Source organism: Balaenoptera borealis (assembly GCF_965194805.1).
Source record: "Balaenoptera borealis genome assembly, chromosome: 6".
Taxonomy (NCBI): Eukaryota; Metazoa; Chordata; class Mammalia; order Artiodactyla; family Balaenopteridae; genus Balaenoptera; species Balaenoptera borealis.
In genome coordinates, this window is record NC_138863.1 from 71588154 (window position 1) to 71602732 (window position 14579).

The 14579-nt window shown below is 41.6% G+C and overlaps 1 protein-coding gene across 13 annotated transcripts in view; it reads left to right on the plus strand.

Annotated features, from left to right (window-relative positions):
- Window positions 1-14579, plus strand: part of RBMS1 (RNA binding motif single stranded interacting protein 1) — a 206540-nt gene that overhangs the window by 183715 nt on the left and 8246 nt on the right. For 8 of the 13 annotated variants that reach the window (XM_082395369.1, XM_082395363.1, XM_082395358.1 and 5 more), the window contains exons 7-9: window positions 11175-11290; window positions 12169-12218; window positions 12345-12438. In XM_082395369.1, coding sequence (XP_082251495.1) covers window positions 11175-11290; window positions 12169-12218; window positions 12345-12438 — 260 coding nt within the window. The remainder of the gene's footprint in view (window positions 1-11174; window positions 11291-12168; window positions 12219-12344; window positions 12439-14579) is intronic. The other 5 variants (XM_082395366.1, XM_082395367.1, XM_082395360.1 and 2 more) reach the window with 1 other exon arrangement.

The following is a 14579-nucleotide window of genomic DNA, read 5'->3' on the forward strand; positions in this document are numbered from 1 at the left end:
CAATTTTCTATACAGCAGACACTAACACAGCATTGTAAAGCAACTATACTCTAATAAAAAATTCTTTTAAAATTCAAAAAAAAATGAAATGTAAGCTTAGGGAAAAAAACATATATATATATATATATATGAATGGAAGCAGACCCAGTGGTAAGGAGGTGTGTGACTTACAGAGCATTCAGAAGCCGCTCCTCCTTGGATGAGGAAGCCATCCTCTAACTCACCTCATCACCATCCTCAATAAATATTCTGTCCGTCCTGTCCGTTGAGGACTGTGGTACTTTCCACCCTAGCTCCCGCCTTCGTTCTGGAAGATGTCAGCGTGTGTTACCCCTCCCCCTTACAGTGCCGGGACTCAACTTCTGTGGCCCCTCCATCCACTCCTCTGTGGCCACTTCCTCCCATTGCTCTGCCCCGTGTTGTCTTGGCCGAGAAAACACTGCACCTCAGGAGCTTTTCATTCCAACGTTACACCCCTCTAACTCCCACTAAACCTGGCCTGAAATACAGTGAGCTCCAGCTTGATCAGACCCTCAGCACCACTGCTCCTCACTCAGCCTCTCACCCTTTCCTAAATAGCAATTCTCAGTTTTCACCAGCCTGCTCAGCCCTCTCCCTAAACTGCTCCCACGCCCCAATCCTAAGGACATGACTTCACTTCCCTTTAATCAGGCTGTCCTGTCTTGCCCTTTCAACACCTTCCTCTGCTGCCATTGGGTTACTGTCTGCATAGCGCCCTGAGGACACCCACCTGTACGGCAGCATTTAACATGTTTACACGTGTCAGTGCACTAAACTAAGCTCCTCGAAGGCAGAGACTGTTTTCTCATCTTTCTGTTTTCATGCCTAGCTCAGTACTTGAACCATACTAAGCACCAGTAACTGTTTGTTGGTTTTGCATAAATTTCACTTCACTATTCGCCAAGACAACACTACCTATTTACAAGCTAGCGTGCAAGCGGCTGACCACAAACTAGAAGACGTTTCCATTTGTGCATGTGTAACTAGTGTTCAGTATTTATTCTTCTGTAGCTCCAAGGTTCCATCTTTAACTGGATGGCTGATGATTATGATTAGGGATCCACTTTACTTTTCTGTATCCAGGTGAGTCTCACTTCATAGAAAATCTATTTATAAGTGTGTGCAATACCACAGACTAACTGCATCCTTTAATACCAAAATCTGACAGCATACAGTTTGCATGGCTGTATGTGAGCTTGAGCTAAAGCATAAAGTACAAGGCCTAGAAGTACGCTCTTCCAAGGAACTCAGCCTTGTGAAAGAGCTTCCTTTTCTGTTTTTTAGGTCAGTTTTGTTTTTCCATCCACAACACTTGAGTTGAAAGAAAAAAAAAGAAACGAGAGGGGAATGTTTTTACCTTCCAACCAAGTAAAGACAAGGGAGAAATTTCATACGTGGGAGGCTTCTGTCAACCTTGCCCTGCAGGGCCTTCCAAGGCCCCTGCACACAGCTGCCCCCTGTGTTCTCCTCGCTTTCCATGCCATCCTCAGCATAGGCAGAACCCCAGAGTATTATATTAGTCCCTTTGAAGGGCTGCTCACCCACCCACCTGTGACCTCGTTACTTTCTCAGCTCATTCTTGCATGCAACAAGGAGATTTCGAGAAGGAAAAACACCCCAGCACACATTTGTTTCGATGTTGTATCAGTCTAAGATAAGATCTACCAGCTCCCTGAATGAAATAGATCTCAGGGTGTCACGAATTGAGGTTGGACAGTTTCCTTTTTTCTCCAAAGGACTTCATGGTTGTGTCATTTAACTGTTCTCTTTGAAGTAGGTTTGAAGACTCTTGGTCACACCCATTCTAGGAAGAAAAAGACCTTGTTTTCCAAACCACACGCAAATAATTGTAGGATTCTCTGCACCTTTGCAATGAATAGTTTCTTCCAAGTAGTGCTAAGTGTCAAAGCGAGCGTAAGAACCAGATGGGCTCCTTCTCCATGGAGAGCATCCGGGCAGGGAAGACAACTGTGCAATCAAGCTGTTCTCTTTATTCTGAACCAGGACTTAACTTTATGCCATTTTCTGATGTTTGATGATCTCTCACATGTTTTAGTCTTGGTTCCCAACTAGACTGCATGTTCTTAGCGGCAAGGGCTGTGTTTTATATTTTAATTTTGTGGTAGGCACCAAAAACCTGTGCATCACCCTATACCGGCAGAGGTCACCAAATGGTTTCCAAGAGCATTTTTCACATAGAGCTCATCACAAGAATCGTGGCTATTTTGATGGCCTTTTTGGATAGCTTTTGCCTTTAAGTGAGGTTGAGCTACTTTTTGGCAGGAGTTTGAAACGTACAATGCGGGATTGGGAAGCATGCTATTCCAGTGAACCCAACCTTTCCCCAAAACAAGTCTCCAGTGGACTCGAGAACCCACAACAGAATTTGAAACCACTTTCAGCTTCTCTGGATTGTTTTTTGTACACACAATACAAGAATTATCTTTGACTACCTGTCTGTTTATTAGATGCTGCTGTCTCCCTTCCAATTACCTGAATGGCTGCTGTCACATGGCTTTCCCCGTGGAATGCATATGATTATTTTCAGTAGAACCAGATGAAAAACAAAAATATTGTCAGGCAAGGGTAAATTGAATGCGCCTCCACTTTAATGTTTAAATAATGTAGGCTCATTGCTAGGCAGACATAACATTTCATAAATACAGTCAGAGGATGGTTTATTTAGTGATGCAAGTTGTTTAGCTGGCATAAGCAGAATTATCCAGGATGGTTTGTGTCAGAGTACTCCGATTCTTGCACGACTGGCGATTTGCCTGTGACACTGGAGCCAAGTATAGGAAAGGAACCTACATTAGACACAGTCCCCAAAAGACACTTTCTTTTGAGGACCAAAAAGAAAACGCATCGCGTGAACAGTGCGATGAACAGTAAACTGAATGTAAACTCATCACATGACACTCTTAAGAAAGTCTCTAGATGGCAAAGCAGAGAGGTCAGCTGTGCACGTGAGTTGTCACTTCTCAGATGCCACCCATCCATCTGCCAACACACTCTTTTCATACCAGGGTGATGTGGCTGGGTTCCCCCATGCCTGGCATACCCCACCCTGGCCTGGGGCCTGGTACATAATGTAGTATATGTTTAGAGTTCCATAAAGATCCACTATACCACATCACAGTTTTTTATACAATCTGCTTTCTGAAATCACTTTTTAAAAATCTTGTGCTTTTGTGTCTGATGTTACCACATTTTCAAAAAGGCTTTATCTTATGGCAGATTCTTCAAGTGTACATTATAGTTTGTGATAAAAAAGTTGCTCAGAAGGCCGTTCCTTCTGTCCTTCCCCCCCAACTCAGTCTCTCATTTTTCCCTGAAAATGTTGAAATATTGTCCTCTGTTTGGATTTACCTTGATTTCGAGTGCTAGCTGGTTTGCAATTAGTCAGATTTGCTTGGAAGGACCCCAACAAGGGTAAAAGAAGCAATGACTTCTTTGTGAGACAATCTAGGTGCATTCCACAGAGGTTTAAAATAAGTACGTCCCATTTGCTTGATAAAAATTCCATTATGGAGAAATAGGATGGTGGTGGTTTCCCGCACAGTGAACATTAGAAACAGAGATGGGTAGAACTGATGTCCAAATTAGGAGACGTGCCCAAGGCAAAAACACTGTCACTCATGACCATGATTCAGGGATTTGTCTGAAAAATATTCTTCCAGTACCTTCCTGGAAGAGAGTACAGTCTCCAAGAAGACTAATGCACATGGCATGTTAGCTGGAACTCTCCTAGGGCTGCTTGCCCTGCACCCGTTGTTTCTGCCTCTGTGGGAGACGCGCACGACACACACACCCCGTGGACAAAGGCCACGTGTATATTCAGTGCTGCAGGAAGCAGTACGGTCACATCTCTCTTTCTGGACCTCTCCATGGCGTGAATGGAGTCTGTCCTTGTGTGCTAAGGGCAGAGAGTTTTTTAAAAAAAAGAAGTGTCTTTTCACTGGATATGTGAGCGCTTGTGAGATGCCCAGTATTGTGCGGGCATCATTCTGCCACATCGCCCAAAGCTTTGCATGTGTCGTGGAGGAGCTCCAGTGAAGTGCATATGTGACTGCTGGCCTACTCCATCCAAAGACCTCAGCTTGTTTTACATCTCCTTTCTGTGTTACTTTGACTTTTCAGATTGGGTACGTGCCCAGCAGGGCTTGAAAACTGCTCTTACATTCTGGAACGTTCTGTGTATAGGTAAAATTATTAGGGCCTTGTCCTATGCCAGGAGGCAGAAAAGGTAATGTTTAGGGGAAAAGTTACAAACCTAGTAAAAAGCCTGGAAATCTTATAAGGGTTTTTTTGGTTTTTTGTTTTTTTTCCACACTGTATTTTATTTTTACAAGAGATAAATGGACTGACACCAAGCATCTTACAAGGGTTTTTATTGCCCGTTTCATTTCCCAAATGTTTGGCTTAAGCATTATTAACTCTGTTAAAAACAGAAACGTTTGGCAACTCTAGGACAAAAGAAATACTTGAAGACATGTGGAATGTTCCTGGTACCTTTAGGACAATGTGATCATACCTTTGGGATCGTGATGTGTTCATGTCTCTCTCACCCAGTATGTACAGTAGAGCAGAGTCTGAATGCATGTGTTGTTGAGATGTTCCCTCCAAGGGCTGGAATCTTACGAGTAAATCATTGCCATGAAAGCAAAAGTGCTGGAACCATCCTGGGAGGCCAGTGGGGTGAGGGCTGTCTTGCAGATCCAAAACTCCAACTCATTCTCTACCAAGGAGGGAAGTCTGGTTTTTAAAAAGTGACGAGGGACCTCAACTAGAAGTGTGCCAGTGTTTGTTTTAGCTGAAGATCCTTTGAGTGCCGTGCCAGGCTTAGGAGGAGGCTACCTTCAGGCAGCTGTTACCACCATGGATCACACCCAGCCTACAGCAGACCCCCTCCAATCAGCTTTACACCTTTCCACTATCAGGTTCTGCCAGAGAGGAACAATAAATAGTGGAGTAAGATTTTATAAAAGCATAAGGATCTTGGGTGGAAGATGTAGGTGTTACTATGAAAACAGTTTTCTAAAAGGCATTTGCCAGTAACTTCATCCTTAACTACAGCTTGAACATTTCTTTATTCTATGTGAAGCCAAGGCAGCAACTATAGCCAGCTCTTAAATATCACAGAATCAAATTCCAGGGAAAACAGGCCAGTCCCTAAAAATGTTTATAACTTCTGAACCAGAAGTTCCTCTCCCGAGAATTTATCTTGATAAGTCAAAGGTAAGAGGAGGAGCCATAGCTCAAAATTTGAGCTCCTCCTGTTGTCATAGTGATAAAATAATAGTAACTAATATTCATTGAACTGTTCTATGCACTTTATGTATGTTAATTGTAACAATCTTTTGTACAATCTTAAGTACTCTTATTATCCCCATTTCACAGATTATGAAACCAGAGACGTGCCTGGAGTCACTAGCTAGTAAATGGCAAAACCAAATTTCAAACCCAGGGAGACTAATCTAGAGCCAGTATTCTAACCACCGTAGAATCTGACCACCAATATCGCGTGGGCCCTGGAATCAAAGAGATAAAAAAGATAACACACACAGATGTTCATACGATGTTAGTTATATTGGCACTGGAATCAAAGAGATAAAAAAGATAACACACACAGACGTTCATACAGTGTTATAAGAACAAAGAAACTATACATGATCCCTTTTCAAATAGAACATTATGTAACCATTAAAGAAAAGAAAAAATTCTATAACAAGGTAGAGAAAGGTCCACAATGTAAATGGTAGAAGAAAAGGCCCTATCATTGCAAAAATGAAAAATAAATATAGACCTAGAAGAGTAGTAAATATAGAATATTAAAATATTTATGTTGGAGTGATGGGGAAGTGTTGCGTTTTTGTTTTCTATTTAACCTGGCTTGAATGTTGTTTAACCATTATTTTACTGATAAGTAAAGCTGAGTGGGAGATGGAACTACTCTATCAGGGTCAGGAAAGGAGGAGAGACAGACCCTAACAGAGCAGGCGTGGGAGTGTAGGCATCTGCAGAGAGAAGCCGGAGCTCTGCCCTGTGGTAAGAGGACCGCAGGGTTTGGTTAGAAACAAATAGGGGGCTGAAACAGGAAATGATGTCGTGCACACAAAGAAGGGATAGTATTTATTGGATCCTTAGGTTGAGATTTTTAAAAGAGCCCTGGATAGTTTCTTGCATGTCATTTAGTTGAGGAGTCTTGAAAGTAGCCAACAGTTTCAGGAAGAAAGCTAATTATGGCTGCTGAGTGGACTACTTTTCTACAACGGATAGAAGAGCTTCTATCAAGGGCAGTTTATGTCTTAGAGACTGTTGATTGGGATAAAATACTGCATAGCTAGAAGAATGGGAGTTTGGGAGTAGCGGTTTCTCCAGCTGTTAGAACTTGGTGAGGAAAAGTTCCACTTTGTTACAAATACAGAGAACTCGTAGTCCTCTGAGCGGTTGGATTAGGTAAGTGGGGAGTATGTCTGGGAGGTCTAATCATGAACTGCAGTGCTTAGTCAAAGCAGGCATTCTAGAAGTGATGCTTCATGTGGGTGTCCGGGGCAGACAGTTGAGCGCAAGTTACTGTAGAGTTTGAGCTTCAGAAGATGGGTAGGGACACGACTTGGTAGAGATGTGCAGTGAGGCACCGTGGGCACCACCCCTATGGCTTAGGAGGGACTGTTAGTGCCACCCGTCAGGCATTGGTAAAAGATCATCCCTGTCGAGGGGGGCACATTGGAGAATCCAGTAATGCAGTTACCTTAGGTGGCTCTTAAGAGATTCCCCCCCAAAATATCAGATCAGTGCTTGCATGTGGCTCTACCACAATAGTTAAGCTTCTGGAGGTACATGTTCTTGTTGGTTCTGATGAACAAGAAAATAACTTCTCTGTCTTGGCTAGTTAAGGACAAGAATCTGACCTGAGAGGTTTCACAAGACATCTGAGGCACACCCTTTACAAACCCCAAAGATCCTGATTCATTAAGGGAAATTCGGCCTAGAATACGTTGCATATTTGGCAGAATCAATCAATAAGGGGTGATGTTATGAAACATTGTATCATAAATGTTTTTGTTAGAACTCTTTGCAATTATTGTTTTGCTCAATAAGGTGAAGAGTTACTAATCTAGAAAATTACCATATAGAGGATATAGGTTGACGGTTAGAAACTAATTTTTTTTTAAGGTTAATATACCCAAGCTTACCTGTTGATCACAGTCATATTACAAGTATTCATGGCATGTCCTTTTCTGCGTGTCAGGCCTCCTCAATACCTCCCTTCCACAAAGAACAATCAAGGAGGCCACCTGAAGGATCTGTTCTGTAGGAAAAGCTGACATCACATAGCATCTCCCAGTCTTTAACCTGGAACCTGGGTATTAGGCTCCAAATGCAAACTGGAGACTATTCCCTGGTCGAGTAAGCCGCAGCATATGCCAGTCGAATTAGGAGCTCTCATTTTGTAACCATCTTGCACTCACTTAAAAATACGTGGGCCATGACACAGATCTGGGTATGTAAGTTTGGTTTTCGATTCAAAAATCTAACTGAAATCCTCTGACTCTTGCTCAATCTAATGGTAACATAAATGTCTTAAAGAAATCTTCACATAGTTGCTTTCCTAGCACACATGATACAATCTTTGTAATAAATAGGTTATCAAGAATGCTTAGGTATAAGCTGTGTCTCATGTCATCCAAGTTCAAGGAGCGGCAGCTGTGAAAGAAATATAGCTGTTCCTGTATCAGAAGTGTTTCACTTCTGCTTGGCATTTTTATTAAAAACAAACATTTCAGTAAACAGTGCTCTGTCCCATAAATGGCTAAATGGCCTTAAAAGATTGGGGATGCTCTCGTCCCCATTAGACTGCAAGAACTATGAAGTAAGACCCTGTTTTATTCACCACTGTATCCCTAGTTCTTCACACTATACCTGGCACATAGTAGGCACTCAGTAAAACTTTCAACTGCTAAACAGACCAGAGAAAACTGTAATAGAGGGAAGAAGCTGTTCGAATTTTATATTGCGTCACACACACAGAATACTGGGGTATTCCTGTTCCCCAGAAGCAAGGAACCAACAACTATCTAAAAACTGTGTCATTTCTACTGGTTATAATTCTTTAAAATGAGAAATTAATTTTCCTAAGATACGGGACACCTGCCAGTAGACAAACAGTTTTAACTACTTACCTTTTTGGTTTTAGAGGAAGGAAAAAATCTTAACGACAGCACAAAATCATGTAGCAAATGTAAGTCATTTTTGAAAGATTCAACTACATTTTGTTCCATTTGTTTCATTTTAAGTGATGTATTTGCAAACATGTCATCGCTCACTTTATGTTTACCTCCGTTTTTAGCAGGCTTGATTGTTGCCTGAAATTGCTTTTTCTTTGACGGAGCTTAGTGTAGATGAATGAAAATGTGTTGGAAGCACCTTCCCACAGATAGGGAAGGCCTGTTTGGCCTCTCAGCAAATGTGCAGCCCTGGGACTCGCCAGGGATGGCTACCCAGCTGCTTCCATTCATGCCTGCCTGGGCAGCCCCGGTGAACTTCCAGAATGAGTCCGACTTGGTCGCCTTCTTTCTCTGCTAATAGAGGAAAATGGTGCATTTGCATCACTTGCTGTGCCAAGTAAACGTTTTTTTTTATTTGAATTTCGGTCTAGGAGCTAGTCTTTGTAATGCCTCTAGATAGAAGCAGTTCCCCAAAGTGAAGCCCCACAAAGTGTCAGCACCACAGAGTTCCACAAGGTTATGGGGAGGCAGATTCCTAAAACCTCAGACATCATTGGAGAAAACATTTGATGCCATGAGGACCTTTCTAGGTCGGTGGAGAGTGAGATCTTGTTTCCGGGTTCTCAGTTTGTCCTCAGAAGTCAAGGATGAGGCATCCCCGCTACGGCAGACAGCCATTCTCCTTCCTTCCACTTGAATGCTGTCTTCTCTCGGCCTTCATTTCCATCTGGCCCTGAACGGCCCACTTGTAGAATTAAAAACATCGTCAGGGGTTAGAAGGCTCTCTTGTTTCACTGCATCCGTTTACTTTACCTGCTGTGATTGTTAGTGAAGGTGGAAATTTCCAAAAGTCAGTATCTTTTTTTTGAAAAGACAGAGAATGTAGTTTAGGAATGTAAGATTTGGCCCCTGTCCATCTTCCATCACACCCAGTTTGCCTTAAATGGAAGAATGGAAGTTCCTCTTTCTGGAAATCGGCGGGTGGGGGAGGTGTAGGAGTCAGAAGGGAAGCCCGGGGCGTCTCACCAGACACATGACAGTTTTGCTCTCACCTCCTGGCACCCATAGTACTACAGCTGCCATTCAGAGAGCTCACACGCCAGCCCGTCCCTCTGGAGCAGTTCACACCAGGGAGAGGAAACAGGAGTGCCAAACCATGGCCCCGACAGCCTCGAGGAGGAATTGCAGTTGGGTTTTGGGTGCATTTTGTGTTTCGGCAGAGGAGCACTGTTGTTCCCACCCTGTCATTAGCGGGTGGGTAATAGTGATATAAAATAAGAGATGAATTAGGATAATAAGAGGCAAAGGAGAAAGGAATAAATTTTCCACAAGTAATATTTTTCTCTTCATGGTTATTGAACTTTGAAACAGAACTTGAAAGTAGTAATCATGGTTCCACGGTAGACAAAGGACAGAATGTGAGAGCCAGACAGGAAGGTGTGATTGTCTTTATTACATTAACTAGAAACATACGGAAACAAGCACAGCTTTGAGGAATACACTGCTATTTCCATTCAAGAAAAATTTTTTTAAAAAAAGGAAAAGTCATGGGTGGCCTACTATGTCATCGCCTTTTTTTTTTTTTCTTTTCTTTTCTTTTTTTAACTAATGAATATGTATCCCTGGTAAGAGAGTCTGTGCATCTTATACATCTTTTGCTTTCCTTTGTTAGTTTCTTGGGATCATTTTTTTGAGGCAGATGTATAGTAAAGCAACACCAAGTGGGATGATTAAAGGCCCAGAAAAACCTTTAAATAGGGTGGGCAGGTGCTTTCAGCTTTCTCACAACAGCTGTCTTCCATGTTGTATCCCCCAAATAAACAAATAAGACCTATTTGTATTGATTCATTGATTCAGCCAAGACGTAGAAAGCGCCTGCAACATGCCAGACACTTACTTGGGCACTGGGGATAGGAGTGATGAACAGAAGTCACTGCTCCCACAGACCTTCCACTCTAGAGGGGAAACAGACACCAAACAGATAGCCACACTCACGAAGTGTGATAAATGCTCTGAATAAAAATACAGTGTGAGCAGTATAAAGGGGGGCTTGTTCTCTACTGGAGGAAGTGAAGGCTGCTCCGAGGAATCGTAATGGAAAGCTATGGGAGCCCTTTTAAGTGGCGGAGGGGAGGGTGACACAATCCTGTTCACATCTGAAGATTTACCGAAATGGAATTAGAGAGGGCCCAGAGTGAAGAGTATCTGCACCTAAAGAAGTACAGAAGTGAATCCAAAAATGCCTTTGCTTCCTCGAAATAGCTCTTGAAATGTTTCATTACACTCTGGTTTGAACACCATAACTAATATATTCTCTGTACAGTATTTTTCACCAGTGGATCATCTCCTAAGGGTCTGAGTAAACTTTTGCCTTGAAGTATTCTATCCATTCCCTTAGAGCACCAACACTGCTCCTATTAAAAAAGAAATTCAGGGACTTCCTGGTGGTGCAGTGGTTAAGAATCCGCCTGCCAATGCAGGGAACATGGGTTCGAGCCCTGGTCCAGGAAGATCCTACATGCCACGGAGCAACTAAGCCCGTGCACCACAACTGCTGAGCCTGCACTCTAGAGCCCGTGAGCCACAACTACTGAGCCTGCGCTCTAGATCCCGCGAGCCACAACTACTGAAGCCCGCGTGCCACAACTACTGAAGCCCGCGTGCCCTAGAGCCCGTGCTCCGCAACAAGAGAAGCCACCGCAATGAGAAGCCCGCGCACCGCGACGAACAGTAGCCCCACTTGCCACAACTAGAGAAAGCCCGCGTGCAGCAACGAGGACCCAACGCAGCCAAAAATAAATAAATAAACAAACAAACATGCACACACGTATATTTTTTAAAAATAAAAGAAATTCAACTGCGTTTTGTCACTCGTACACACGTAAAATTTTGGTTTCCTGTTATTTTTCTCTGTTTATTCAGCTCCTACAGAACCTTTATTGTGTAAGTTTGCGGATGGAGGACAGAAGAAGAGACAGAACCCAAACAAATACATCCCTAATGGACGACCGTGGCATAGAGAAGGAGAGGTGAGACTTGTAAGTCCTCTCTTGAAACTTCAATGGGGTGTGTGATCATGAAAGCTACGTGAATGGTTACACAAGCAGCATCTTGCCTTGGCCGCCACGCTTCTAGAATAGGTGCCAGGATTAAAACTTTATAATCCAGATAATGTCACATAAAACTCTTCCCGGTGGATACCGTGCTAAGAGTGGTGATTCTCCCGATGGACACATAGATGATGGAAACAGCTGTGTTTACCAGTTAGCTACATAAAAAGTAAAAGAGCATTTTAAATCGCTGTAAGAAATGCACGAGTGGTTTTTTCCTCTAATGTCACGGTTTCTTAGGTTTACATTTTAAATTATTCAGAAATTACTTGAAATATTATTAAAATAAACAGTATATTTGTCATTGAGGATTTTTTGCCTAATAATAATGGTCTTTAGAAAAAAAAGAGCTCAATTTCTTAATAAGAATGTTGGCCCATCATTCCCCCATATTTATCGTAAATGGATTGTTCTTTTGTTTTTGTTTTTTTAAGTAACATACTGGTTCAAGAATGTCTAGGGAAGTGCCGTCCAGTAGAAATGTTCTAGAATCTGTACTGTCCAATGATGACCACTAGCCACTTAAGGCTATTTATTTGAGCACTTGGAATGTAGCTTGTATGGTAGAGGGACTCAACTTTTCATTTCATTTTAACTAGCTGCCTGTGACTAACAGCTACCATATGGGACAGTGCCGAGCTACAGCTTAATTCTCGTGTTGAGTTTATAATTACATTTGTCTAACGGAAGCTCTCAATTTTATCAAATACTACTAAACTATCACTGTTTTATGTTGCCATGACTCTGAGAAATGGAATTTTTAATTTGTGCCTTTGCAGATGAATGTTTCTTTTTCTTTCCCATAGGCTGGAATGACACTTACTTATGACCCAACCACGGCTGCTATACAGAACGGGTATGTCATTAAGATAAATACATAATGGCTAGAGGGAAAATGTGAAAGTGGAAAATATCAGATGTTTGTTCCGTGAATGATTCTATTTAAAGGATTACTTAATAAAGGCTTTTGTGTTTGTTCTAGATTTTATCCTTCACCATACAGTATTGCTACCAACCGAATGATCACTCAAACTTCTATTACACCCTATATTGCGTCTCCTGTATCTGCCTACCAGGTTTGTACCTTTAGGATTCATCAAGAGTACGACAACTTGCCGACCTTGAATCACTGCTACATTTTTATGTGTCTTAAAATTTTGAACATTTATAATGAAATTTTAAGTCAGATGTTATGCAGCTTGGATACCCAGTTTAGAATCAGCTGCTTTTTATTTGACAGAGTGATTTACTTTTATGTTTAGGAGAATGTGCAACGAGGGGAAATGGTTGGCAGTTGTCAGTCCGTGAAACCATAGCATTTTAGAATTGGGATGAACCCAAATACTTCCTCCACAACAGGCCCTGCTGCTGGACACCATGTGTCCCAGAAATTGAAACGGAAAGAGAATTGCCGTTAGGTAAAATACAGACTAGGTGTGCACCCTTGCCTTTGTTAATTTGTCAGCAGGAACCAACAAAAGAGCAAGTAAACATGTTAATAAATAAAGGCGTGTCTCTGTTAGGTAACATGAAATGAGCAATGCAGTGAGATTTGAGGCCAAAAAAGAGAGGTGACTCCCTGTTTATGTTATTTTGTGAACAGGCTTTACCCTAAACTCCCAGCTTAGAACCAAGATCTCATTAAGCACCTTGTTGTAATGTTGATTTGGTTTTATTGCAGGGGTAGCTCCTATTCTCCATGAACCCCGTGTTGGTGCACATGTACTTGTCCTCCCGTATCAGAGTGCCTCTCACAGTGTTGCCGCCTTGGCCCAGACAGGGGCACTCTAACGGAGTCAGTTACAGACATGGGAATACACTTTTGTTGACTGTTGAGATCCTGTGTGACTAAACTAAACTTCTGTGTATTCTTGTTTTTAAAATAATTGAATTAGTTATTGTAGCCCTGGTTTCTGGGGGTAGGGGACGACAATAATAACTGTGTTATTTCACTTCTATAAGCCTCAGTTTCCTCATCTTTAAAATGGGGATAATAATAGTTTCTATCTCATAGGCTTATGATAAGAACTAAATGAGATTATCTATGTAAAGAACTCACCACAATACCTGGCATATCATTAGCACTCAGTAAATGTTAGCTATGATTATTATTATCATCCTTTACATCCAAGATTAACTGGCTGGTAAGAGTATATCCACTCTGCTTTTTTAAAATAATGCATTGGTCAATGTAAGCAATATCATAAAGGTGGTTCTGTCGAAAAGCATAAAAGTAGCTCTGGATAACAAAGAGAAGAGATTAAATGCACTAAAACTGAAGTTGTAAAGTAGCATTCACAGCCTCCCTCAGCTCCTAGGTTCTTTTCACTTCCTTTCTTTGAGTCGTCACTCATTTTCTTTTATCTCTCTGGGTTGTTAAGTTACTTACGCTGGTGCTTCAGTCTGCTAGGCATAGCACTCACTCATTTAATGCCTTTTTAATGATTTTGAACTTAAGATTTCTATGTTTTCCTTTCCTGTATGAGATTCAATGAGATCTGCTCTAGTGCCTTTTCCCTAATGAACAATTCCTATTTCTGATGTTGAAAAGTAGTCTTCTTTCTTAACTATCTGAACTTGGAAACCTCTTTATGTGTACCACTAAAAATAGGGACAAGTAAGCTTATTCTCAGACAAATGAAAGATTGTGCATATTAATTTGAATGTATGCAGCTCTAGATATTTACAGCTATGAATGCTTCTCCTCACCACCTCTTTTTCTCTCTTTAGTATAAAAGCAGTGGGCATTTTGGCCACAGAATTATCTCATAGAATAGAAAAAAATTAGGAGACCAGGGTTGTTAATAGATTTGATAGACCTAACTGGAAACAACATTTCATTACAAAGGCCTGATTTCTTCTCGTAGGCAATCTGTGTTTCCCTAAGATACATGTGGAAATTCATTCCAATTGCCTGGCACTCAGTGCCGTTACCTTTTAGACTGATTCTTAACCCTATAAGTTCAGGAACCCAATGGGGTCAGCAGATGGGCTTTAAGTGGTCTGTGATTCTCTTAAATTGTTTGCAGAATGTCGCTTGTATGTGTGCAGTCAGTTGGGGGGAAAAGGTCTATTTCCTTCAGCAGGTTTTCAAAAGGATTCATGATCCAAAAGAGGATAAAGAACCAATGATAAAGAGTTCACAGAACGTAGATTATTATTCCCATTTTATAGTTTGGGAAAATTGAGGAATAGAAATTGACAGCAGCAGATTTGT